We start from the raw sequence: 27,810 nt of genomic DNA, 5'->3' as shown, positions 1-27,810 counted from the left end.
CTGAAGGTCTAAGACCAAGGTTCTCAGCAGCAGGTATATACTGCTATGTATTTGTAGCCTTTAATAAGCATCTGTCATAAAGTTTATTGGAAACAGTTTACACAGCAGAAATATTTTGCCTACTGAAAACCTGACCTGATTGGGATATCCCACAGTGTTACTTACCCACTAGAAACCCCCAAGCAAATCTTACACATTCCTTTCAGTTGTTTAGTCAGCCTTATATACCTGGTAACCATTTCTGACTGTTTACTTTTTACTCCCCTAATCTTTATTAAACTGAATTAGTGATGAAAATTACACAGGGTTCAGCATGCCAGCTCCTAGCTGATACCAAAGATGGTAGGCACTATAAGGTGAAAAGGCAGCAAAATCTCTTACTTGAAACTTTGTCATAATGGGAAATGAGGAATTTCAGTAGTTGATGAATTTTAAGCCATCTCTATGCATACATGTTGTGCAGACTTTTTTTACTGATAAATCCACATTTATTCAAGAGGAAAAAATCGAGGCAGAAATACTAACTTTTTGTCCATCTCATTGCTTCTTGTGCATGCTTTTTGTTAATTTAATAAAAAATAACAAGAAATGATTGACATGTTCTTTATGAATCCCAGAAAAATAAGCCACAGCTTTCTGCTTTTTATTTAAAAACAAACAAAACCCAAACAGAATCATGAATGCAGGTTGAAGATTTTTTGTATTAATTATATTCAGAATATATTGTTTAGAATATTAATACTAAAATTTTCTTATTCCTACTTTATATTACAATATGTTATCAGCATATATAAAACTAGCGCATTGCTTTTTTTCCTGATATGTTCCTGAGAATATGTAATTTTGGGTCAGTGGCAGTAGTTGCATTTTTCAGTATTTTAGCTGCCATTTTTAAGTGGAGAAAGAGGAGAAAGCTTTTTCTAGAATTGAGATATTTTCTTAACCCATTATTAGAAATAATTCGCAAAGTTAAATATATTGTCTAAAATTTCTTCTGTAGTCTAACTTGAATTTACACTTGTTATCAGTGGCAGATTAGTTAACCTACATATGCTTCTTCTTTGTTTTCTATTTACTTTCCAACTGTCCACGATGTATTGCCTTTTTACTACTTGTTGTCTCTTGATGGTATCTTTTAAAATTTCATTTTAAACTCTGCAAGCTCATATATATCATTTTTTTACCTTCTTATCACTTTTGCTTTTCACTGTCTGGTTTGTCCTTCATTGGCTTGGCCTTCCAATACTGTACCTCGTGCTTTTGAAGGCTACAGAAACTTGAGGAAAGCAATCAAGAAGAAAGAAGGTTGGAATATTTCCCAGGTTTTTAATTACCTGTCATTTCAATTAACTGGTTGTCATACATGGAAAGAAGTTGGGCAGATTCATAGGTACTTCAGGAGTAGTTAATTTTCAGAATTCTTTCCTGGGTTTTCACTTTCAATCGGTGTTTTAGCTGGAAAATACCTCTGTTGTGGAATTGAGGCTGACTCTAGAGTTACACAGCGTTGAGCAAGCTTTTGTGGGGAGATGGCACCTTTGGGAATTCCTGTTGAATTAATTCTTTTCTTTCTTGCATGGCCTAAGTGAAATGAAAGCCAGGAGGAAGGTGCAGTAGCACATATGGTATGAAATGTCTAGCAGGCAGTATATGACAATAATAATTTTGGCATATGAGATCAAGGGTGTCTTGGACCATCCACGTCTCAGTCGAGTCTGCAGCTTTGGTTTCTGAAAGTGTGTGACTGAAGCTTTGATCATTCCTCCTATTCTGTTTCAGTCAAACCTGTAGATGATTAGTCATTCACAGGGAGCAGTTAAGTTGAGGGCTCTAAAAAGAGAGCTATATTGTGATTAAAAGTGAAGCTGAAGGAATTTTTATTTTTCTCCTGTCTACTTTGATCCAAAAAACCCACACACTGAATTGATGCAGATGGTGTGAATCCACAGACCAGCAGCATACACATTAAGCAGTAGAGTTCTGCCTGGGAGAGCTGCTGGCTCTCCTTCCTCCTGTCTCTTCCATTTCTTAGGCAGAACACAAATTCTCTGTAGTGGTTAGTTCTGTACTGACTGCAGCTGGAAGGGAAACTGGGGGTTTGCCTCAATCTGCTTGAGGATTGCAGCCAAGATGCATTATCTTTTGGGCTTAATAGCCAACGTAAAACATGTTCTGGTTTGAGGGAGATGAGAATCTGTGGAAATGAGATTGTATGACATAGTGTTCCCTGTTAGGCATTTTTTTGTGTACAAGTCTGGTTAGACTTTTGAATTCCATCATCTCCAGCTGCTGCATGGATTCAGATGGTCCAAGCAAAAGCTTTCTGCCTTGTGCATGGTCAGCTAATAACTGTGAATGAGTGGGGCGGAAGGGAACCAGTTAGCATTGAGCAGATTAAAAAGTAATACAACAGAAAATCATGTGAACACAGAAGCACTGTGTTACTCAACAGATTTGAGCTCTGTTTTAAAGGTGTCACCAAATTACAATGTCTCAGATCTACTGTATGTTTCTTGTCACTGCTCTGAGTATTGGATTTGCTCAAGAGTTTGATCTTGAATCTGAGCTTCTCTTGGTGTAAGTGGAGGAGGATGTGCATTTCTAGTTTCTGTGCCTGATCAGTGACAGCACAGCTTGCCAAACTTCTATGCAGCTGAACTTAGTTGAGTTGGATTCCACATTATGCAATCCTAATGACATTTTTTTCATTATACCTCCTATGGTGTCTAGCTCTATTCTGTCACAGTTTCCCATCCGTTGGAGCTTTGGGTTTTGTACATGTAGCACTAGAGGGACTGATACCTGTCCGTGGCAATTTGCAGAGTGCCATTGATTTTTTGTTATCTATTTGCATGTGATGTCCTAAATGTACACTTAAAAACTTTAAAACTTGACCTAATGGGTAATAAACCAAACCTTTAGAACAAAACAAAAAAAACCCTGCTGTAAACCCTTTTTATTGTTGTATCAATGCCTATTTTGAGCTTTCCCTTTATGTCAAAGTAGATAAGTAATCAAAAGTGTGATTATAGTATGATAAATTAGGATATTGTTTAAGGTTTATACATAAATTTTAAGACTATCCTAAGTACAGTAGGCTCTGTTATAGCTTGAAAGTGTAGGAATACCTGTAATTTACGTTGTACTTGCACACAATGTTCTTTTATTGTTTTTTAAAACTACTCTGGGTAAACTGCAACTTCCATGCAAAATGAGTACTGCTGTAGTATATGGAAATGTGTATTCTAATTGTCCCAATTGTGCAGTATGCTAGAACAACATGCTGATTGTTACCATTACCTTGCAGACCAAGAATAAGAGTAATTAGGCATTATTTTTTTATCTGCAGAAGTTGTGTTTTACCCATGCTCAACACTTGTATGTTTTTCTAACTACACTTTGTTTTTTATCTTTATTTGGAATTACAACTCAGTGGTTTGGGGGGATGGGAAACACCTGCCATTTCAAATTGTGAATAATTTGTGTTTGCCTGTTCTACTAGTGTTAAAGAGGATAACACAGACAATGAGCAGGAGAAGAGAGATGAAAAAGGCACTTCAGAGAGAGAGAATAATGAATTGGAGGGAGTAAGTATTTTTAAGTGTTTGTTTTATTTGTTCATTGTCTGTTTAAAGGTTTACAAGGTTATAGAGAGAAAATTAGGAGTGGACTAGGTGAATAATGCAGCGTCACAATGATAGTCACTAATGATTGAGGCATGGAAAAGTGTGGGGTTCCTTTAATGTCTGTATGTTTTGTAGGAGGAAATTCAGGAAACCAGTGATCATGATGATGAAGAAGAGGAAGATGATGAGGATGAAGATGATATGGAAGTTGTTGAAAGCTCAGATGAATCAGATTCTGACTCTGATGAAAAAGGTGATGTCAGTGCAATATTCTGCAGAGCTTTGCAAATAATATCTGCCAAACCTCAGGTCTTGGTAGGCAAGAAAGTGTGTTGTCAACCATCTGTCTGTAATTCTCTGTGAAGAGTATGTCCAGTGAATTATTTTTTTGATTATGGTGCTAAAACCTGCAATAGACAGCTGATTAAGTGTCCCTGTATGGGTTTTGAAATTGACCAGAGGCCATCCGGTGTTTGATAATGTGTTTCTTCCTTTATTAAGACATCCAAAGTGTAAGGTTCAAGTACTGGTTTATTTTTATGTCTAATACCAAGGTGATAGTTCCTATCAGCTCATTTGGAAATGGCAGAATTTAATTTTGAAAGGCTGTAGGTCTATCAGCCTTCCTCATTTTTATATGGCAAGAGTCAGAAACACCATCACCAGCAATTCTCTCATGCGAGTTGGGCCAAATGAGCAAACCAAGTCTCTTGGTTTCTTCTTGTTTAAGAGTCACACAAACCTTTAGCAGAAGCCTGAAAAATAATAATCCTCAACTAATATCTTCATTCTGAAGCACAAAGTCCTAAAACAAAAAAGGACCTAATTGGCTAAAGAAGTTAATTTAACTTTCATGAATTTATCATGTGGGTTAGTACTTTTTCCTTGCTTTTTCCTCCTACTTTTTCCCTTGACCATTCCACTTCCATAAGTGAGATGGCACCTCTCTTCTGAGAATTCTGACTGTGTCTAAGAGTTAGAGAAGGAAAAGTCTCCATTTCGAGTCTGCCAGCAGTCAGTTTTTCCTATTATAACTTGCTGGGTTTATGAATGACAATTATTCTTCAGCCCTGAAATGTGACTGAAATCTTGAAGCCTTTTGGATGGGGAAGGTCATATTGCTGATACTGCAATTTAAGTGTGAGTTGTTACAGCATGGAGGCAACTGTGATCCAGAGTGACATCTTTCCCTACCTCTTTCCCAGTTCTAGGATTGAGTGTTTAAGGAGATTTTAACATGAATTGCAGATAAGAGGGTTGCATGATGCATTGTGATTTGCATGGAATCCTCCTGTACACAAAATGTATTTCCAGTGATCTTAAGATTGCATGTGTATTCAAGTGGTCCTTGCCCTTACTTTAACAGAAATCTTTCTATTTTAGAAAATTATCAAGCTGACTTAGCAAATATCACCTGTGAAATAGCCATTAAGCAGAAACTGATAGATGAGCTAGAAAACAGCCAGCGAAGATTGCAAACACTGAAAAAACAGTATGAAGAGAAACTAATGATGCTGCAACATAAAATTCGAGACACTCAGCTTGAAAGAGATCAGGTCCTTCAAAACTTGGGTAAGAAGTACAGAATCACTGATCTTGTATAAGCTGTTCAAGTTGAACTGTTTTCTACTCTCTAATTTTCTTTTTCAAATTTGATAAGAATTTGCAGAAAACAGAAATATGGTTTGTACGCATAATGCCAGTGAATCATTCTTTACTCACTCTAGTTTCTATCAGAATTAAGAGTAAAATTTTTTGAAATGTGTTGCAACTGACAGGTACTTGATTTGGGTGAATAAGTACTTTCAGTTTTCTAAGAGCTCTCATAATCCTGGAGATAGTTCCTGAATTAAAAGGTTTTTTCCCTCCCCACTTTCTTTTTATTTGCATAAAAATAAGAATAAGGATCCGTGACCTTTCAGAAATGTTTACTGACCAGACCTTTTGAATATGAATATCAGTATTGAGATGATAAACCACCTATGACTCAGAAGTTACAAGCCATAAATAACTGCACTTTGGGAGTGCTGTGGATAACATTTTGATTGTTTTTCTTTTTTATACATATACTATAAATCCTTTATGGTTATAGACTGTCTAAGCTTTTGCTGTTCCCTGTTATTCCTTAGACCTTCCCCGTTGTTCCATGTCAGAAGAGGAATACTAGGCTTGATGGCTTTTAGGAGTGTTGCTATCCTCCTGTGTATGTGTGTGAATGTGTGTATTTGTGCTTTCAGGTGCTCAGATTTGTTGCAAAGCAGTCAGAGGAAAGTGTTAATACTTGATCTCTTATCCCAAAATACATACGAAGTGGAAAGTTCAAAGCAGTGCAGGTGGCAGGAACTAGAGACAAATTAGGATGTTTTAAAGGTATTGCAGATAATGCTAGAGCAGAGGAAGTAGTTATCTGCTGTGGCTAGCAAAGTGAAAGTACCCTGAACAAAAGCAGATAAAGAATTCTCTTTTGCTCTAGGTTCTGTAGAGACCTATTCAGAAGAAAAGGCAAAAAAAATCAAGTCAGAATATGAAAAGAAACTCCAAGCCATGAATAAAGAACTGCAGAGACTTCAAACAGCGCAAAAGGAACATGCACGATTGCTTAAAAATCAGTCTCAGTATGAAAAGCAGCTGAAGAAACTGCAGCAGGAGGTGACAGAGATGAAGAAAACCAAGGTATATTTCAGTAAATGGAAATGTTGCACAATGAATGTTTACTGAAAATTGGGTTGAAATCTCCTGTGTGTCTATTTACCTTATAGCTCTGTTCTTGTTATCTCCTTGAAAGTCTGAAAATAGAAGAGATGTGAGCACCAGGCTATTCCTGGGGGAGAAGGGTAGCTTTTAGGTTTAATGAACAGAGATTATGGTATCAAACATGCATAAGCTTTGCACAGACTATTAGCTGGTATTCAGCACTGAGTGCAGAAGACATTAGATGGAAGAGGTAAATGGCTAAAAGCATGTAATATACTGGGAAATGGCAATTTGAAGAGAAAACTCTATATGGTTGGGGGCAAGGAGCAGCACTTCAGTGTGAACAACCTTTCTAAGTGCTGACCTCTTTACAGGTTCGCTTGATGAAACAAATGAAAGAAGAGCAAGAGAAAGCTAGAATGACTGAATCTAGAAGAAATAGAGAGATTGCACAGCTTAAAAAGGAGCAACGCAAACGAGAGGTGATTTGACAGATAAAGAACTTAAGTTTGGAATAAGCACCTGTCATTATGATGTGCCTCTCCTTGCAGGCACACACTGTGTATATGCATTCACTGAGGCAGGCATGTACCTGTGTATTTTCATCAGTGAAAATGCACAAAATTTGGTTTCACTTCCATGCAAACGCAGCTCCTAGCCTCAGGTGATAAGTCTTCTATTTCCTGTTGTGCTTATTGAGTATGTATATCAGTGTTATCCGTGAACTGGTTATTAGCGAATCTTCACCAAGTTGTTGCTACCACCTTGCTTGCATGGAATTATTATTTTTGATAGAATTGATACAGTGAAACACTTATTTTTGTTCTGCACACCAAGTTGTTGCTAACACCTTGCTTGCATGGAATTATTATTTTTGATAGAATTGATACAGTGAAACACTTATTTTTGTTCTGCACTAGGAAGATAAAGAAACAATCATGACTTGAATCTTCACGTCACAGCAATTTTGCAGATTTGTATTAATGTGTAGAGGTCTTTTTGTTTATACAATGTAATCCTTGTGAGAGATAATGGAAAAAATATCATTTGCTATTTCTCTATTTTTCACAGCATCAGCTCAAACTTCTGGAAGCTCAGAAAAGAAACCAAGAAGTTATCTTACGTCGCAAAACTGAAGAGGTACTGTGATAAAACAGCAATGCATTTTTGCAAACAGAATGATGTTGTATTGCTGTAACTTAGAACTCAGTTTTGGGAGAGTTAATTGTGTCTGCACTGTTTCAGGTCACAGCCCTTCGTCGGCAAGTAAGGCCTCTGTCTGACAAAGTGGCAGGAAAAGTGAATCGAAAGCTGAGTCTGCCAGAGCACTCCATGCAGGAAGCAAGTTCTAGTTTGTCAGGCGAGCATGATGGCTCCAGAACAGCAGCACAGCAGAAGATGAGAATTCCTGTTGCAAGGGTTCAAGCATTATCTGTAACTGCAACAAATGGAACAGGGTAAGGGCTGAAACTTTTTAGGATGCTCTACAAGAACTGAAATTTATGTGGACTTTCTAGCAGATATTGTTGTGATGGTGCATGTTGTAGGAGCTGTTATTTGTCAAACTGTTATAATGCAATGCTCATAAAATGGGCATTTTACCATTATCAAATGCAATTTCAGTTTTCTGGGTTTAAGGCAATAATATAATAATATAAAATGGCATTAAAGGGCAAGTCACATAAACTGGATTTTGAAATCTTGAGGGTTTTAAAATCTGCTCTTCAAGAGAAATTACGTTGGTGGTCCCATGCCAGCAGTGTTAAGTTCCCAGAAAAGATTGCTGGAAAATGCAGTAACAAGTTTTTCACTTTGTTTTGAAGCAGATCTCCTTGTTGAATAGAGAACCTGTATGACATTTGAACTCAATAGTGCATCATGAAAGATGTTTGATACCTGTTTTTCAAGTGCAACATATTAGAGGGCAGTAGAGTTCAAGGCTGAGTAAAGGCAGCTGTCCAGTGCAGTGAAAACCTAGAAGAGCAATGAAATTTTTAAGTTGTTTGTGAAAATTATTCCAGCCTGATCATTTCTACATTGAAATTTGTAACTGGACTACTTTAGACTTAGCTGTGTATTTCTCTTGAATGTATCACAGAAAGAAGTACCAGCGGAAAGCAGTGACAAGCAGAGTTTACTCCTCAAGGGCAGCCAGGATGAAGTGGCAGTTACTGGAACGCAGAGTGACAGATATTATTATGCAGAGGATGACTATTTCCAACATGGAGGCAGACATGAACAGGCTGCTTACGGTGGGTGATCTGCTGTGCACTGTTGGCTGTATTATTGTATTAAATAGGGAGCACTGACAGTATGTTTGCAGTGAATTAATCACTATTATGGCAGCTTTGGCAAAGTGGGTGGAATCTACTGCAGTCAGTGAAGACACTTTTGATTCCAGTAAGCATTTGAGCCATGGGATTGCTGTGCTTAGTAAGAACTAAGAAGCACATTAATAGCATGATGTGTTAATAATTACTGTATTCACCTGTGTAACTTCTTCCTATGGAAATCATGGGAAGTTTAGTTATTAGTTAAATTATAACAAATGAACGTAAACAAAAAGGCACTTCAATGTTCTAAGGGCTTACTAATTCCTTTTCCTGTAATATTATGTCTTTGTGGAAAATAGCAACGTGAAGAACTCACCAAAAGAAGAGATAAGCTTTCAAAGAAAAGGGAGAAGCTCATCAAGGGTGGGGGTGGCAGTGAAGCAGATAGAAATGTCCAGAATATAAATGAGGAGATGGAATCAGTAACTGCAAATATAGACTACATTAATGACAGCATTTCTGACTGCCAAGCAAACATTATGCAAATGGAAGAAGCAAAGGTAGGTCAAATATTATTGCAAAAATGATAAAATGGGGACAAGAAAACACAACTGTGTTAGTCTTGAATATGTTCTCATTTAGAAATTAATTTTTGTGTAATTATTGAGCCAGGAAGTGAAAATTGGTGAAAACTTATGTGAAGTTTGAGATGAAGACTTATACAATTGATACCTGAGTTTCAGTGTCAAGAGTGTAATGCAAGTTAAGATTACAAAGTATTTAAATGTCAAAGCTGATGCTTTCTAGTATGCTGGCAATAAATTGATATAATTCCTGGGACCTTTTCACAATCTGACTGGGCTTATTCTTGCACACATAGGAAGAAGGAGAGACCTTGGATGTAACAGCAGTGATTAATGCTTGCACTTTGACAGAAGCTCGATATTTGCTTGATCACTTCCTCATGATGGGTATCAATAAGGTAATGTGTTAAGTGAAGTGTGTGTCTGCCAGGACTATGGCATGTGTCAGGAGCACATATGTTGTGCTGACATGAAGACAGGACTAATGTGTGTTAACAAAACAATGCTGTTCAATATTACTGAGTCATGCTGATTCTCAGTGTGAAGGCCCTTGAGATCTGTCATCCTCTTCAACTGTTTTTCAAACCCCAGTAGAGCCTACTTCACTGGATTAATTAGCTCATGTTGTTCTTACAAGAGCACTAGCTTTTTGTAATCAAATAAATAACTATGTTTTTCAACAAACTCCTTAAAGAGAGCTCAAGATCTTTTTTTAAAAGACTGGCTCAGCCACCTTTGTACAAATATGAACCTCAAAAAATTTATTTTAAGTTATATGTTGATGCATTATATAGTTCAGTCTGAGTAGAGCCACAGGGATTCTTCTGAAAGTCTTGGGGATATATGTTTTCTTTCACATTTTCTAAATAAGTATTTGGCAGCTTATAATGCTGTGCACACATATATCATGTGCACTTGCTGCTGCTTTCCTTTCTGTCTGGAGGATGGTGGTCAGTCTCATTGAGTCAAATGAAAGATTTCAATGATACTGAAACTGACTTTGGGTCGGCCCCCCTGACCAGTTCTCTTGGGTTTCTTTTGCACTCTTGATTCGTCACTATGCAGGTAATCCAATAAGTTTGTGGAGGGAAAAAAAAAAAAGGGTAAAGAAAGTTCCCACAATCACACTGGCTTCTGGAAAAGTCAATCTTTTAGTATTTTTTCAGCCCTTGGATGTGTGTGAATGCATCTTGCAACAGAGTTAATGTGAGAAAAGTGCCTCTGACTCAGTCTGTTAACTATTTCTCTTTATGATGACAAAAAGCTCCATTAAGTGAAGGTTTCTATCATCTTTTTGTTTAGTAATTATCACATAGAAAAAAATAAAAGGATTTTTTTTTTTTGCCAAATTGGTTATGCCTATTGTGTATTCTATTGTTTGTTTTCACCTGCAAAATGTGTCTGTTGATATCTAGCTTTAGTTCAATCAGAGTGTAGTGTATAAATTCATAGGGCTCACTTGTTACTCAAGCACTAGCACTCAAAGTCTGGTGTTGCCCTACAAGTAATTTTTCCATACTGTTTCTTTTGGAATTTAGAAATCTTTTTGGAAACCTTTTCCTGTAAATTTATTTGGCTGTGTTTTCTACAACTAAAAAATTCCCACCAATCTGTGCATCTAGGGAAGTTCCCGTAGAATGAATTCTGTCATAAGTTAGGCTATATGATTTCTCATTAAAAGTTGAACATTCACTGAGTGATTGTGCAGGAAAGATTACAGTTCTGAGTCCCAGTCTGTCCCACTTCCCCCCTGCTCTTTGTCATAGAGTATCATAGGTAATAATTTTTTAAAAAGCAGTTATTTGTGAAAGGTGGAGGTGTTGATCTTTTGGATGTTTGCTACTCTTAAAAAATGCTAAGACTCTGAATTGGGAGACTTGTCCACCTAGCCACTAGATGCATATTTGCAAGGCAGTCTGAGCAATGCAAGTTAAAGGAATGCTTAATGAGTCTCTTTAAAAGGTGAAGAAAAGCACAAGACCCTTTGTTGACACCTGATCTTCAGGATCTGAGAAGGCAGCTGCAATGTACACATTGCTTGTGTTTGTTTTAAATTTTTTTAAAATTTGCTTTGTTTTAAAATTTTTGACAATTTTCGTTTTGTTAAACAAGGGTTGTGATAAAACATTTGTCATCTTTTTTTTCTCCTAGGGTCTCCAAGCAGCTCAGAAAGAAGCTCAGATCAAAGTTCTTGAGGGACGCCTTAAGCAGACAGAAATTACTAGTGCTACTCAAAACCAACTGCTGTTTCATATGCTGAAAGAAAAAGCTGAGTTAAATCCTGAACTTGATGCTTTTCTGGGTCATGCTTTGCAAGGTAATTTTTTCATCTTGTTTTCTGAATAGTCAGCTGCATGTTATGTTTGCCTTTTGTGCATGCTGTACTGGGCATTCTAGACTATTTCTTTTCTGAATAGATGCTGTATTATAACATCTTATGCTTCACAGTTGACAAGCATGTATGAGATTTTTAAGTAGACTTTCAGCAGTGAAATGTAGGAAACAAACATATTTTTATTATTAAGATTTTTTAAAATCCAAATAGTCTGCTTGCTACTTTTACAATTTGGAATTATTTTAACTTCTGAATGTGAAATTCAAAAATTTACTCCCATTCAGTCATCATACACTAGGGATTTTGGATTTTATGTCATTACGGCATCTATTCTACTCATGAGATGATGATACTAAGAAAAATTTAGAATACATTTGGGTACTTTTGTTTTATTTCTTTTTATAAATGGATATGTTTTGATTGGAATGTTGCTTTTTTTTCCTTGTTGCTGTATTTACACAGACCTAGATAGCATACCACTGGGTAAGTATGTTTAGCTTTCTGTGTACTGTACAGCTGCATGAGTTACTAATTCATTCATGTTCACTAACTGATGCATCTTAGAATTTGTGAGTGTGTGAAGTTTGCATGAACTGTTCTGTAAATTTACTTGTTATCATGAGCTTAAAGAGCATTTCTTCCTTTCTGAAACTACCCCTAGCTCTTGTGGTAGTAGCCCTTGTGGTAGTTAAAAGTGAAGACAGTAAGCAGAGCTGTATTTCTGATTTATTACTTAAGAACCCACAGTATGTTCAGACTACAAAACTATTTTGTGATATACTACTGTTGTGACAAATTGTGCTCATCTTTTACGTTTGAAAAAAGGGCAAAACTTGCAGGTCATTTTTAAGCTTTTGCAAATAGCTCATTTTATAAGGTAAACATTGTACACAATGCAGGATTATCTCTCACTTTTTCAATTGGGTTTAAGTTACTGACTTCACTGATTTTGAGACAAGTCTCTTGTTGCTGATGCTTTAAAGTTATTTCCAAATGAATTAAGCTTGTTTTCTTCCCTCCAAAAAAATTGGCTGTATTTGGAACTTGAGAAAAATATTCCTGTTACCAGTGATAATTCCTTTTGTGTTGTCTTGTGCTGTTTCTAATCACATTATGCTTTCCTGTGCTAGTTTGTGCAGCATTTCAAAAGCACAAAAGTAAATGGAAGTGTATAGATCATAGTCTAGAGGTGGTGAGAACTTTGCCAGCTTCCTGTCAGGTGAATATCTCTGTCAGAGGATCTTGCTGCATGCAGCCAGTTACTTATTCAGGAGCCTCAGTGGTTTGTAGTATCATAGTGTCTCTAGAACAGGCCTTTAATGTGTGTGCATGTTCACCCATTGGAGCATTGTTTCTGCTGACAGCATTGCATGTTCTTTAGTTCTGGACAGTTTTACTTATTAAGAACATTTGAAGCAATGAAAAGCCACTTGCTAACTGTATTGAAACAGTAGCTCTGTCATCAAATTATTCATAAAGTGTTATCTCAAAGAAGCTTTTTAACACTTTGCAAGCATGACCTGAGGCTTTTAGAGTGTATAAACAACTCAAGACTCTGCTAACACTTTATGGGAAGGAAATGCAGTTGAATATGCTGTACTAACTTAGGTCCAAGTTAAAATCCCAACTGTTGATAGTCTGTGTTTTGTGGGTTTCTAGTGACCAAACTGAGCTGCAGGGAGTTCAGACACCACTGTAGTGAGGCTTTGATGCTGGGATTGCCAGCTGGTTTGCATGGACTGTTTGTGCAGGGCCTGACACAGTTCCTGTAGGTAGAAGTGTGTGTGGCAGCAGATTCTGAGATCACTCTCACCAGGATGCCTGACATCTCGGTGGTAGAGCACAGTGACCCCTATCCCAAGCAAAGGGATTGCACTTCCAGGGTGTGTGTTATTCTCCCTCTTGATGCCTGCTTTCAGATCCAATACCTTCAAAAGTTCTTAGCCATTTGAATACTCTTGGCTCGGAAAAGCTTGAACATTCCCCAGTGTAGTTGTGCACTTGCATTCAAGTGCAAAGAAGTTTCAGCCTGCAGAAGAGTACATCACAGGCTTAGGTTTTGCCTTGAATGGATTTTCAGTGCACATCAGCCTTGGTGGATGAACTAGCTGCCCTTCATTATCCATCTGCTCTTGTGAAGAGTTAAAATGACCATGAAATGGAGTTTTGAATGTTGCTGAAGCGACTCCTCTTTGAGGAGTTGTGGGAGCTGCTTTTCCTTTCCACCTGTGACATATGGACGTTCATGGATGTGAATCACAACCATCTATGTGCAGATTTTGAGAGGGTTGCTCAAATGTCATTTCCTCTGGGTGAATTGTCTGGTGTATGGCATTGTTCTGGTACCATCCAGTTGCTACTGCATGAGGATGAAGACGAATATCAGAAAATCTCTACCTGTTCTGCAGTCACTGGTTTACTAGCAGCTCTCCCTGCAAACATTACTGTCTTTACTAACTTTATTTCTCCTTTCATCTCTTCTTAGTCTTGCAGAATCTTGCTCTTTCTACCTTTTTGTTGATACTGTTCACTGGTTTCTATCTTGGGGCTTTGGGCAATCTTCCTGTGTTAAATTGCAGGCAAACTGAAGAAACTCATCGTCACATGAAAATGAGCCTAAAAATAAAATCCCATCTTTTGTGGTCATTCCACATTTTCAGCTTAGTTACCTGTAAAAAGAGATCACAAGTTCTTTATCAGAAGGAGATGAAGTAACATAATTCTGATAGGAATCCTACATTTTTTTAAAATGTGTTTATTTTAGGGATGCCACTTTTGTCTTACTGAAAGGAGCAATACTTTAAATCCCCACTTTTGCAGAAGACATATAATAATAATAGCAATAATAACAACAACAGTAATAATAATAATAATTTTTATTATTATTATTATTGAAAAGTTTTAATCTGGCCTCAAATTCAGAATGGAACAAAAAAACCCCAAAAATTCAGAGTGCTATTCCTGTGACCTTGCTTTCTTTATAATATTGCTGTATTTCTGATAATTAAGATCTCTCTGTTAAGATTAATACGGCAGCTTAGTAACTCTGAAATGCATAGTTGGTGTTGGTTCTAGGTTGATGATTTTAACTTTTTCAGGAAACATGTTTAGGTGCACCATACACAAAAGGCAGTATTTTCCTTTGCTTTTTTCCATTCCTTCTCAAAATTCAGCTGAAAGCTGCATATCTTTCCTCCCGTTCTCCAAAGCATGAATTTGCACTTAAAACATATACATGGACAAACCTGTTTTAATATGGCTTATGAATACATTGGTTCTATGCAGTGCAAATGGTATCTGCCTTTTGACAGAAATTAAGTAAAGAAGTTCAGTGTGTCTACTAATAAAGAAGAGATGTAATGGAATGTCATTGCAAAGTTATTTAATCCTTAATATTTTATGAGAATGTTCAAAAATAAGGGACTTGCAAAAATGTGTTGCTTATGTCCTTGATCTTGCCTAAAATGTGTTATTAGAATAATGTAAAAGTTGGTGGATCTGCTTTCCCAGCAGTTTGGAACTGATTGTACATGTGCCCTTGACTCATTGTCTCGGCTTGATGTTTTGCACCGTTTGCATGCAGACGTGTTAACTGGATGTTTGACAGTGTTAGTGTGTGGCATGCATGCTGGTTTTGTCTTCTGTGGACAGGTTTGTGTACCCATTTTTGCTTCAGGAACATTTCTACTGAACAGCTTCCTTTAGAAATTATTCGCTTTTTAGGAAGCTGTTCTATAGTATTAAGTGATAGCAACATCCTCTTTTGAAATGAATCCTTATATACTAAGAAAGTGCTTGTTTCTTGTCAACTCAAATGGTGGCATTCTGTATCAGAGGAGGCTGAGACTCAGCTCATTAGCTAGTTAAAAATATGATTTTCCTTTTCATTATAGCCAGGCTGATTCTGTCTTAGAGCAGGAAGATAAAAAAAAGAGGAGAAAGAGACATTCTTACTGTCAATTGATTTACATCCCATGTCTTCCATGTCTTGCAGATAATTTTCTTTGCTTTATCTCCTTTCTTACAGATTTCCTTCTAGAATTTCTGGTTTTCTATCATCTCTGTTGCTCTGCTACAGTAGATAGAGGACCACATTTAGCCATCTAGTATGCCTAGATATATGATGTATTTAGATTGTATGAAAAAAATAGTTTAGGTGTTGGTGGGGGCTGGATAGAAAATAGTCAAGATATTTTGAAAATCCCTGTCTTTTGTACTGTGTTCATCTACATTCAACATTGTCTGAGTTGTTTTGTGTAGCACTTAAAGTCTTTACATCCTGTTGTAGAGGGACAGACTAATGTTATTCTTTTGGAAATTTTCTAGAAAATTTGGAAGATAGTACTGATGAGGATGCCCCATTGCATAGTCCTGGAACAGAAGGAAGGTGAGCAAGTCTTTGTTACTACTGATTGTAGAAAAATTACTGTTTTTCCTCCTTTTGTAATGCAAAATCATAAAATAAAAATACACATCTGCAAAAAGTTTGACTTTCTAACTGTGATGCATTTTTTCTTTTAGTTCATTATCTTCAGATCTCTTGAAGCTTTGTGGTGAAGTCAAACCCAAAAGCAAGGTAGGATGGATGATGATGATGATAATTCTTTTACATGTCTTTTGAGTGATTCTATAATAATTCATAATTTAATGATACCTTCTGGAGAATGCTCTTGCTTTGCCCAAGAGACTTTAATGAATGAAGATGTGCAAAAGGTGAGCTGATGTGCTTTTTGTGTGATTTCTGTGCAATATGATTTTTGTTTGACACACCTAAGAGGCAATTGTAAAAATAATTTATTCAGTATTTTGAGGTTATTAGAATTCTTGTAGAAGATGTGTTCTTCCAGTTACTTGCACTCCAAACTGGTGTCGTTTGGCAGATTAGTATTAGTAAGGCTACAGTTCAGTGCTATTGCCAGTGGGAATTGTGAACAAGTTTATTGTTTACAATTTGTCACAGAAATCTTCAGGAAGTTTATGAAACAAATAGAAGTTTGACCTCCAGGGTCTTAATTGCAGTTGACATTGGAGGAATATATATAGGTTATCGATTAATATTAATGGCAGTGGGAACTGGACATGTGCACTGATGGCAGTTTTGCTTCTGTGCCCACAGGAGCATAAACCAAGTTTGCAAAGTAAATAGAAGCTTAGCCTCCACTTTTTCAAGTGCAATTGGCCTTGGAAGAGAACATCACTGTTGGCTGTTGAATTATTTGATAACATTCCTTGGTGTGCAGCTATTTAGGCAGTTTAACTAAATGAGTTTAGTCTGAAAACGCCATTAAATAAACGTCATTTTTGTAATGGCTCTTTTCAGACTGTATCTTTGTCTTCCCCATTGGTCTTTCTTTCCCTGAGGAATAGATCTTAATTTCACAGTAAAATCACACCTAACATGTATGATCCGTTTTTTACAAATCGCTGTGTTGCACAATGCTTAGCTCCTTTGTGAGTTTTTCTGTTGTTTTCAAATAATTGAAATGCTGAATGAATCTTAATTCATGTGGACTTTTGAGGTGACTTAAACTGTGTGAGAAGCAGAGTTTGTATATGGGAAGAAGCATTGATGTTAGAAGTCACACCAATATAATTGTAGCTGTTTAAATTTACACTTTGCTTTATTCCTCCCTGCTTTATAACATTTCATTTGGATAAACTGTAGTGTGTAATCTTGTACTCATGTAGTATTGACAGGCAGCTGGTTGAAAGGATATCCTTGGAAACCACTTGTCAAATCAGTGTTTCATGCCATTGAATTTGAATTGCCTCCTCTGAAATAATTGCCCAAAAGCAGAGGTGAGCCTCTTGACTTAGTTTCAAAGGCAGTTGCCAGGTGTTTGAGGGAGATGCTAATTGCCAGCTAATGATAAGCTTGATGTAGGACTCTTGGCACATACCATTGCATGTTTCAATGGCAGTCTGGTTTTTATCTGTCCCCAGGCCCGCCGGAGGACCACCACCCAGATGGAGTTGCTGTATGCAGCCAGCAGTGACCTGGTCTCTGAGAGCAGTGCTGCAGACTCTGCCTCTGGCCCTATCGCATCAATTGCAGAAACCCAAGAAAGTGGGGTGGCTGCTGACACACATGATACTTCTGCTAGGGACAGAGAGTTTATACCCCCACCATCTGGCTTACCTTCTAAGATAGGCAGCATGTAAGTTTGGCCATGCTGTACTAATTATCCTTTGCTTTTAAAAAAATGCATGTTGCCAGTTTCTTGTAATCTGCTATTTTAACTTTACAGATGAGGTTGATATACTTGAAGCTTACTAAATAATACTGACAAAGCTCCTTCCTTACTACCATCACCACTCTAGAAAGTGTAAATGCAGTGTTGTAAGTACTGTGGTTCTTACTAAAGATACAAGTTCTGTTAGGTTGCTTTGTTATAGTAAAGTTACTTTAACCGTGTAGAGGGAAAAACCCCTCTAATACCTTGAATTTGCTGTATTAGTACTATGGAAAATGCACATTCTAGGGAGGTACTGAGAATCTGCTTAGAACAGCAGAGAGATTTAAAAAAAAAACAACAAAAAGAACCCAAAAACTTCATATAACATGGTATTTGTATATGGTCCTAATTATTAGGAAAAGTCTTTCTGTGAGTTGTCTTATATGGACCATGCTTAAAATGAAGAAGTCTCTGCAACAATACAGTATGCAAGTAAAAAGCTGAAAGGAAAATGTTAGATATGAATCCTCAAAAATCCTTTCTGTTTGCAGGTTGCATTTACCTGCAGAACAGTTTTACTAATTGAAAGTATCTCTTGATTCTAAGCAGAAGTAAAAATATTTTTGTTTTTTTACTTTGGGACCAGCAGATGTCTCACACACACACTCTTTTTTTCTATTCATTTGCTCTTGCTGTTCTTCTTATATCTACCAATACCACTGCTGGTTATTAGCCATTCACTATTAGAGACCCTTTTCTTGGCTTTTTAGGTACTAGCTGCTATATTGAACAAGCTCATGTGTAAATGGAATGCACTTCCCACATTCAGTGATGTGGAAATCAGTGTCCCATAGCTATCTTCATTCTACAGGCTCTAGAGTTAAGCATCTTTTAATATTCATCTGTCCTATTTGCATAATATTTTTACAGCAGTCTCTACCTAATGTACATTTGCAATTTATATTTTTTACCATGTATTTCTGGCATGTGCTTGAGGTGGCAATCACAAACAGTAAAACACTGCTGACAGCAATTATTAACCCATGCTGATGGCTTCAGTGCAAATAGAATCTGCTTGGAAAGAATGCTCTTGAGGGTGAGCCTAGGTGGAGAAAACCCACTTGTTTCAGCAGTTAGTGTGAGATGAGTAGAGACTTTTGAAGCTTCAAGATCTAAAACATCAAGTGTATTATGACCTGACATCCCAGACTCAGGTAATACCAACTTTTGCCTAGCTCCATCTTCTAAAATTCGTTTATGAAAGTGGCCCAGCAAAAAGGCAAAACAGGGTTTTCCCTAAACTCTGTTCTCCAAGCATTTGAGAGTTACATACTGTCAAAAATTCAATTCAGTCAGCAGTAGGCCTCACATATTGAATTGTTATTGATCATGTTTTAGTAGATAAGTGATCAAAAATTCCCACAATCAATCTGCAGTGACTTTCTCACTGCAAGTGTATATATTTCTTCAAAACTGGAACTCTTGCTGGTTTATCTGGTTATAGTTGAAGAAAGCTTGTCTTTATGAGCCACCTAGCCTTCCCTTATGGCCTGTGGTGCCAGCATATCTCTCATAATAAAATATATTATTCAAGAGCAGATGTGATCTTACCTTCAATAAATATTTTCTCCCTTGTGCCACTTACTTAAGTGACATTCAGAGATGTAGAGGCTGTAACAATAATCCAAAGTATGGGTTCTCAAAGTGACAGAAATTAATTATATGTTTAGGTGCAGATTTAGGGGTCTGCATATGTACAAACTGCTCCACTCTGGAACTCCCTCAGTTTTTTTAGGTCTGTGGCAATTCCGTGGTCCTTGGAGAGGGACTTTTTTCAAGGGCATGTGTTGGTAGGAAAAGGGGTAATGGCATCAAATTGAAAGATTGTAGGTGTACATAAGATAATGGAAGAAATTCTTTACTGTGAGAGTCAAACACTGGAACAGGTTACCTAGAGGAGCTGTGGATGCTCCATTCCTGGAAGTGTTCAAGGCAGGTTGGGTGGGGCTTAGAGCAGCCTGGTCTAGTGGAATGTGTTCCTGCCTAAGGAAGGGGGTTGGAACTACGTGGTAAGTCCTTTCCAATCCAGACTGTTGTTAGGGGGGCACCTAAATGCATATGACCAACAGTTAATTTAAATTGGAATTCTGCTTACAGAGTTGGTTAGTATGATATGCTTTGATATGCTCAACTCATTTACAGCAGCTTTTTCAGAGTATAATTGTCTTCTGTAGGACTTGTGTCAGCTCTGTTCAGATGTCTGATGTTATGACAAATGTAAAAGGGCTCTGGAAAGCTGGAAGTAGTATGTGTCCTGCTCCTTTTCTGTTAGGTCATTGACATCATGCATCTGGTTTTTACACCTGTGCTTAGGAAGTTCATTCCAGCAAGACAGCTGTATTTTTATAATACCTGCATTCCCAGGCTTGTCAAAAGAATTCAGAAAATGGTGATGCTCAGAAAATGGTGACCCTCTTCTGAGGATGTTCCACTCCATGTGGAGTCAAAGATGGAAGACTCAAGGGCAGGTAGAGGGCAAACAAGCAAAAGTTGCCTCTGTGTCTGAGTATGCAGGATGCCAGTGTGAGGCAGAGGAGCTTGGGCTCCAGTTCCTGGTTTGGTTTATTTAATCAAGCAGATGCTCAGTAGACATGTAAGCAATGCTGGCAGTAGACACTATAGCCTCTTTGTCATTATTGCTGGAAGACCTGTCAGCCTGAGTCATAGAATTTGCCTGTGACTTCAGGATTTTTGCATTCCTAAATGCATACTGGTCCAGCATAAAGAGAGGAAAAGGAGGAAAGGGTGTCTTGCTCCACCTTTTTTGGTGTCCTTTGCACAGTATATCTAGAAGTAAAGGAGCCCAACATAGAAACAAGTGCTCTGGCTTTGAGGGAATTGGACCCACTTTCTCCCCTTTTTTAATGACTTAACTGCTAGGCTTCTGAGCAAAACCAGGCAGGTTATTGCTTGTTCTCCTTCTCCTGTCTCCTGAAGACCCCGGGGAGCTCTAGGGTTGACGTGCAGTTCTTGGCACTAGGTCCTACAGGTCCTGCACTTTCCAGTTAGGGTTTGTGATCACTTGAGACTGTCTCATCTGCTTAAGTCAGGTAGCTGTTTGTGGTTGTGCTGTCCATGTTAAATCATGGCATTCTGCATTCCAGTCTCCAGGTGGATTTTATATAGCACAGACTTCCTCTCAATGGAAACATGGATAGAAGTTGGAGCTATGCATATTCAGAGCCTGTAGAGCTCTGGGATTTATGGCAGTAACCATGCCAGGCAGGTGGCCTGCCAAATGAACTTTATCTGCTTAGTGGAGTTGTGTGGAGCAAAAACACTTTTAGAATCTGCTTTCTTGCTTTTAATGAGTTTTTCATATTCATAGAAAAGATCCTTCTAAATACAAAGAAATATGAAGAAACAAATATTGCTTTTGTGATAGCTCAACTAGTGAGAAATGGAAATTCAGAAAAATGGAGACCACTCAGATTCTTTTCTTTTTTCTTTTATCTGACTGTGGTGGAATTATAACATTTGAGTGTCAGCTTTAGTATTGTCCTCTTGATATTTTTGCTAATTTTAATGGGGAGTAAAACGTTGGGAGAAAGACTACAGTGGCTGTGAATTGGAATTGTTTCAGAGCAAGAACTGGAGAGACAAATGAGGGATGGAAAGCAGGAGAAGCAGGAGAAGGGAAGTGGGGGACAAAGAGAAGCCGTGTTATAATAGTCAGGTTGTCAATGGGAAGTACCTTTTCTCACTTTCTAATTAACATGAATTTGTTACTGCAAAGTTTCATTTGTGTATAAGAATCATTGTGATTTCCCTGTTCTTCATGTCTGTAAAAGGTCTATTGTGTGGAATCTCAAATTTCAGAATTTCCATGATCTTAATTTGGGATGCATACTCCACTATATTTTTTTTGTGAGTCTCTTTTATGACTGAATTAGTAAATCTCCTTTAACTAACCTGGTATGTTTTTATATTCAAGCGTGAGAACAAGTTTATAATTCTTAAATTCAAGACAGCAATAATAGATTAAGTACATTCTAAAATTTGAAATCACACTGAGAGAATGACAGGTATTGTAAGAAAATCAAGTTCTGTGAAGGGCCCTAGAGTGAGATAATGATTGTTCCTGTTTTAGCTCGAGACAACCATCTCTTCCAGAGAAGAAGATACCTGAGCCTTCACCTTTAGCAAAGAGAAAAGCCTATGAGAAAACAATAGAAAAGACAAAGACAAAAGAACAAAAGCTGTAAGATTATTTTAAATTTATTTCCTCTGACATAATTTGAATTTTGAATTTTCTTGAAAAATCTGTATTTTTCTATTTCTTTCAGGACAGTTAGTATTGTTGTCAATGCTGATGTTCATTTCTCAGCTTATGTGTGACTGTTTGGGAGTTTTTTCCAGGTGGATTTTCTGTGCAGAATAACTCAGGAACAGAGTCCTGAGAAAATGTCCTTTAGAGCATTTGCAAATTAATTTTTTTTTAAAGTCAGCAATATCTCTAAGAGCCTTCAGTTTTATAAGAATTTCTTCATTTTACATGCCTGTAGCTTTCACTTTTACCACTTAATCTTTGAATGTTGTGCCATCTTGCACTCTGCAGCCTTAAGCTTTTTGCCTTCTACAGAAATATCTGTAGCTAATATTGCTTAATCTTAATTATTTGCTTAAGAAAAGAGCACCTAACTTTTGAGGCATGTTGCATTTAACTTTTCTAACCATTCATAACCTGTTAAAGAAGATGTTCTTTTTTTTTTGTAGCTCAGATTCTGGAGCCCCAGAGGCTAGTCTGTCTCCTCCTACTTCCCCACCAAGCCGGCCCCGTAATGAAATGAATGTTTTTAGTCGTCTTACTGTTTCTCAGGGAAACACATCAGTTCAGCAGGATAAGTAAGTCACAAAGGGAAGCCTCAGCCCCCAACCAGGGAAATGCAAAGTGTGCTCAAGTGTTCAGTGTAGTGTCTGCAAGATAAGAGGAAATATTTCTTATGTGTTTTGTGTAGTTTTCAAAAATACAGGAAATATTTTAAACTACCATGGAACCACTGTAAAAATTTGAGAAGAAATTTCCTGCTGAACCTTGTTTCCTGTTTTCTAGGCCATGTCTAGTATTTGTAGTTTTAAACCCAAAATAGAAAAGAATGGTAGAATTCTTAGATGTTTGTGTATTTGTGTGTGTGTTTACACTCAGAAGTAGATTTTAGGTGATAATTTAGAAAATAGCGCTTTTGACAGTTACTCAGTTGCTCCAGTGTTGCTCAGAGTGCTCTCACAACCTCAGAGGATAGGACCCTGAAATGGCTAGAACAGAGTTGTTTAGAGGTTATCCAAATTATTGAACAGACTGACTTCAGGAGGTGATCTGCAGGAGTAGATGATATTCGTATCTTGTTTAGAAGAAGTAGAGCACATTTTTCTCACATTAGGCATCTGTTTAGGAGCCTTACTCCAAATGGCAGTGGACTTTACTTGACTAGAATCTCTATTACAGGTTTCAGTACTGATACAAATGCCATGCAGTGCTTATGAACTGCAACTCAGATTTAAACCTTTTTTCCTAACGATCAAGATAAGAAATTGTTGTCTGTTTCCACTATTTTTTTTAATAAAATGTTTTTTTCAGAGATCTATAGCCACCACATACCAAGCAGTGGCTTGCAAGGCTTTCAGTAACTGTGCTTGTGACTTCTTTATCTTCACTTACCTTTCTTATTACTAACTCTCACCAAACCCTTTTCATTTTCTCTGAACTGACTTTGAAGTAAAATAGACACTGCTGATTCTCTTTTGAGTTGAAAATGAAGGACATCTTAAGACGTACTGAAAATCATCACGTCTTGGGGAAATATTGTCTTATATGTTTTTTATTTTAAACATTTTTTTTCAAAATGAGGGGTGAAGGATTTTGAACTTAGGATGGTTTGAAAATTGCTATATTTATTTGATTGGGTTATCATATTTAACATTTCTATCTCTATGATTAATATATTGCATGTCTCTTCTACATTTAGCAGGCATTGATGTTCAGAATATTTATTTTCTTTTTATATTCTCAAGAAGCCCTATCTTATGGAGATTAACTTGTGCATCTATCTTTTAATTTTTTGCCTTTGCTTCTCTAAGAAACTGTTGGGGAAATAAGAAGTGACTCAGCCACTGTTACTCATCTTCTGGAGTGGAAACAGTCTAGTGTAACTTACTGCTGAGAGTGATATTTTAAGATAACTTTTCTTTCCCCTTACCCCCCATAACATCGTGGGTTTGATTTATACCTTGAGCAATGCTGCATAACGAATGTGGATTTGCATTGCTTTTCTGAGTTGGCCATGCTGTTGTTTGTTCTTCTCATATGGAGGTGTTCCTTTGCTGATACCTATATTCTTTCTCCTCACAATTCCACCACTGTTGATTGTAGGTCTGATGAAAGTGATTCCTCTCTGTCGGAGGTACAAAGGTACTCTCTCTTTCTCTTTTCTGTTTTCTTGGCATCTCTCACCAAAGTTACTCCAGTTCTTAAGACATTTCATTTTGCTGCATGATTTTTCCTGATACCCATGCATTGTTTCTCTTGCTTCTGTCAGAACATTAAATATCTGAGATTTTGATCAAGCATGTCTCCCCCTCTCCTTTTTTAGGTTTTTTTTAATCATTGTTGAGCATGTCAGGATTTTAATTATAACTGAAGTATGGTTTAAACATTACTTTATACGTATTGTTTCTGTTGTCTTCAAAAAACAAAAAAAAAAAAAAAAAGAAGACATTTTCTTATGTTTTATCTGCTTCTCTCTTTCTGTTTTTCTTTTTTCATTTTATGCTTTGATCGCTAAAAATGAAGTCCTAGAGTAAACAAAAATGAGTAGTTTTTTCTTATGTCCTCCTGAGAGAATGCACAGTGGCTTAAGAGATGAAAGAAATGTCACCACTGGTGTCCCTGTTGGTTAGGACCTTGGTAGTCAGTGAAAAATTAGTTTATCTAGAGAAAGGCAGTCAAAGAACTGCTAATGATATGGTGGTGGCTTTGTCTGGTCATTGAAGCAGCTGTAGTGTTTTTTTGTCTGTAGATTTTAGAACACTGCACATAGGTAGCTAAATAGCTCCAGGACATGTATTTTACATGGCTTGTCACAGAAGTGAGTGGGCGAGAACAGCAGGAGGAATAACTCAGTTCACAGGCAGCATGATCCACTAGGGAATACTACAGAGAAAATTGTGTTAGTTTAGTGTGATGCTAGAAAACAGAAGTGTAAAGACTTAAATTAATTGAAAACATAGAACAGTGCAGATGAAAGGTGAATGCCTTTCCAAAATGAGGAAGATAATGTTGCACAATTTAAGGTGCTGTTAATATTAGTAAAATCTGTAGAAGGATTGCTGAGAAGTAATGAATTATATGAGTGAAGATGGCCTGAGCTGTAAAAATGTTTTAAATCATAATTTTAGTGTATGAGAGAAACCAACCAGTTGTCACAAAGTTAGCTTGTATCATAAAGGACTTTTTCCTTTCTATAGCAAACTTCTGGGCAATATTAAAAATTTTTTACATTTTCCTAAAGCATTTGATACTTATTTTTTGTTTTTGTTTTGTTTTGATGAGAGAGGGCTATGGTTTAGTTCCTTTTCCTCACTGTTTTGCGTGTGATTCCCAAACGAGCATGACTGAGTCTTTACTGCAAGCTGGCCAGGTCACAGCTGTGTTGCATGTTTTGGGCATTACATTGAGGCTTTTCTCCACTTCACAGAAATAAAAGGGTCTGTGTGTGTGCACTTGTATGCATGGGATTTTAGACTGCTGATGATTTTTGTTTGGTAATGACTTGTGAGGCCTTTTGTACAGATGGGTTAGTCTTTTGGCATCACCACAGAATTAGCTGAAAGTGCCCAGGAAAATTCCTCTGGGGTGTCAGCATTCCAATCATCCTCCCTTTTGGCCATTTGAGTATGAGTTTGCTGATGGGGTCAGGGTGCAGTGGGAACCTTCTTCAGGCACAGAAGTTAACAGCAGGTCTGTGTGTTTGCCCATAGAATGCAGATGATGTGAAATGCATGCCGAGTTTGGAACTGGCAGTGGATGTTGCATTTGCTCCATTTTTCACATTGTGCTTTTTAGACTAAGATGCCTTGGTTGATCTTGGGCATACAGAAGGTTTAAGTGTCCTGGTTTGTTCAGCGTTAGGCAGATTTTGCCATGTCCCCAGCATTTAGCACCTTGTTGTCTTTTCATTTGTTTGTTTTTGTGTGTGATTTCCTTTAACTGATAGTCCAGAATTGACATGTGTTGAGGCTAAATAGTAAAAATCCTTACATAGTTTATCAAAGGCATTCAGCTGTTCTGCCTTCACACCTAAGAATGCTAGGTTAATTTTTTTTTCCCTACTTGCAAGTAAACTAATTTTATCTGTGTGTATTACTATGCCAAACTCACATTCCTTTTTTTTCTTTAGGGGGATAATTAACCCATTTCCTGCTTCAAAATGCATCCGGTCATCCCCACTTCAATGTATCTATACAGCTGAGGGACATACCAAGGCTGTGCTTTGTGTTGATGCAACTGATGATCTTCTCTTCACTGGATCTAAAGGTTGGGCAAGCTCTGGCACCTCTGCTGCCTACAGAGGCTGCTTTGACAACTTGAGGTGTTGTGAAATTCTCAATTTGTGCTTAGTGCTGTAAACACGGTGGAAAATTGTAAAGGTTTGTTTCTCTACATAAGCTGAAGAAGGATTTACAGTAATTATCTACAGATTTCTAACTCCAGTGTGTAGTATTTGGCTGCTTATTTGTAGTAGAAAACCACAAAAAGCAGTAACACTGACATTTGCTGAGTGATATGATGGAAGTAGTCATGGTAGCATGTACACAGATGATATGCAATGCAAAGTAATAGCTTCAGGGTGAGGGTGGAGATGTGAATTTGCACATGTTTGGCTCCACTGCACAGAGTTTGAATACCCTTCATGCCATAGTTGGTTCTTTGAGCTGTCTTCATCTGAGGGTGTCTTCTGCTTCCTCTGTGCATCTTGTTGCCTGTCCTTTGTTGCTATAAACTGCATGGCAGTTGTGGGAGGGCCTGGAATTTTTGTAGTCTCTAAGTTGCATACTGGATGGTGCAGTCACTCTATAAACTTCTCAAACTGACAGTACACTGTTTTGAAGAAAACATTTTCCTCCTGTCTGTAGTGAATTTCCATTGTCATTGCTCAGTTTGACTTGAAGATACCACCAGAGGCCACCAGAGCTCAATATTTACTTTTCACAAACACCTATTTTAATATTGCTCAAAAAGTGATTTTTATTTGTTGTGCTTTTTCTCTGGGCCTTTTCACATAAAGCAGTTATGGAAAAGGACTTTTTATATTTTCTTAGTTGTGCAGCTGAAATTATGGCAGACTGTTTTTTCTGAAAGTATCAAAGCTAAGATGAGCTAGAGTGGCAGAGAAGTTAACACCTGTTGACAGGGAGACTCTCCTTTTCACTAGTTCATTTAATGAATGAACATTGAAATTTCAGGACATCCCTTTTATCCCCATATTAGCATAGTTGACAACCCCATCAGATGCAGGTCTTCCACTGCTAATATTCAGTTATAGTTTCTGTGGCTATTCTACTAACTGGCTGTTAAAAATACCAAATCACACACTTTGAGTTGGCAAACCTTTGATCTTGCAAGTTTTAAGCCAACTTTTTAACATTTGTGTAAGCATATACAGTTGCAAAAAAGGACATTGATTTAGATTTTGTAAATAATACTTAGTTGATTTCCGTTGAGATTTTGAATTTAGTGGTTATGTGAGTAAAAAAGGGCATGTTTTAAAATTTTATTTTACATCTAGATTTGCATTCTAAAGGTTTGGTAATTTTTTTTTAACAAATGTTTGCAGATGTTGCAAGTATTTACTTTTTTGAGGTAATATATTTGAGCTTCTTAAACTTATGGGAGAAGTTTTCCTGTATATATATTTTTGAGGGGAGTTTACCAAGTATGCTTTTACTCAAGTGTGTAGACAGTTGTTTAATTAAAGTTAAATCTTCTGGAAATTGTTGCTGAAGCAGAAAGTCTCGGCTCACTGACACCAGATAATATTTGCAGATAAATTCAGATATGCCAGT

The 27,810-nt window shown here is 37.2% G+C and overlaps 1 protein-coding gene across 6 annotated transcripts in view; it reads left to right on the top strand.

The window, feature by feature from the left end:
• KIF21A (kinesin family member 21A) overlaps positions 1-27,810 on the top strand; it is an 86,448-nt gene that overhangs the window by 47,292 nt on the left and 11,346 nt on the right. Inside the window, exons 12-30 of one of the 6 annotated variants that reach the window (XM_056482040.1) lie at positions 1,267-1,305; positions 3,503-3,587; positions 3,762-3,879; positions 5,010-5,198; positions 6,100-6,299; positions 6,695-6,802; positions 7,392-7,460; positions 7,566-7,777; positions 8,419-8,572; positions 8,953-9,153; positions 9,474-9,575; positions 11,329-11,494; positions 11,975-11,995; positions 15,839-15,899; positions 16,034-16,088; positions 17,456-17,670; positions 21,839-21,949; positions 22,465-22,593; positions 26,145-26,281. In XM_056482040.1, coding sequence (XP_056338015.1) covers positions 1,267-1,305; positions 3,503-3,587; positions 3,762-3,879; positions 5,010-5,198; positions 6,100-6,299; positions 6,695-6,802; positions 7,392-7,460; positions 7,566-7,777; positions 8,419-8,572; positions 8,953-9,153; positions 9,474-9,575; positions 11,329-11,494; positions 11,975-11,995; positions 15,839-15,899; positions 16,034-16,088; positions 17,456-17,670; positions 21,839-21,949; positions 22,465-22,593; positions 26,145-26,281 — 2,372 coding nt within the window. The remainder of the gene's footprint in view (positions 1-1,266; positions 1,306-3,502; positions 3,588-3,761; positions 3,880-5,009; positions 5,199-6,099; positions 6,300-6,694; positions 6,803-7,391; positions 7,461-7,565; positions 7,778-8,418; positions 8,573-8,952; positions 9,154-9,473; positions 9,576-11,328; positions 11,495-11,974; positions 11,996-15,838; positions 15,900-16,033; positions 16,089-17,455; positions 17,671-21,838; positions 21,950-22,464; positions 22,594-26,144; positions 26,282-27,810) is intronic. The other 5 variants (XM_056482042.1, XM_056482041.1, XM_056482044.1 and 2 more) reach the window with 5 other exon arrangements.

Source organism: Oenanthe melanoleuca, chromosome 1A (assembly GCF_029582105.1).
Source record: "Oenanthe melanoleuca isolate GR-GAL-2019-014 chromosome 1A, OMel1.0, whole genome shotgun sequence".
In the NCBI taxonomy this organism is placed as follows: Eukaryota; Metazoa; Chordata; class Aves; order Passeriformes; family Muscicapidae; genus Oenanthe; species Oenanthe melanoleuca.
Note: the sequence above shows the minus strand (reverse complement) of the source record. Positions and strands in the feature narration are given on the sequence as shown.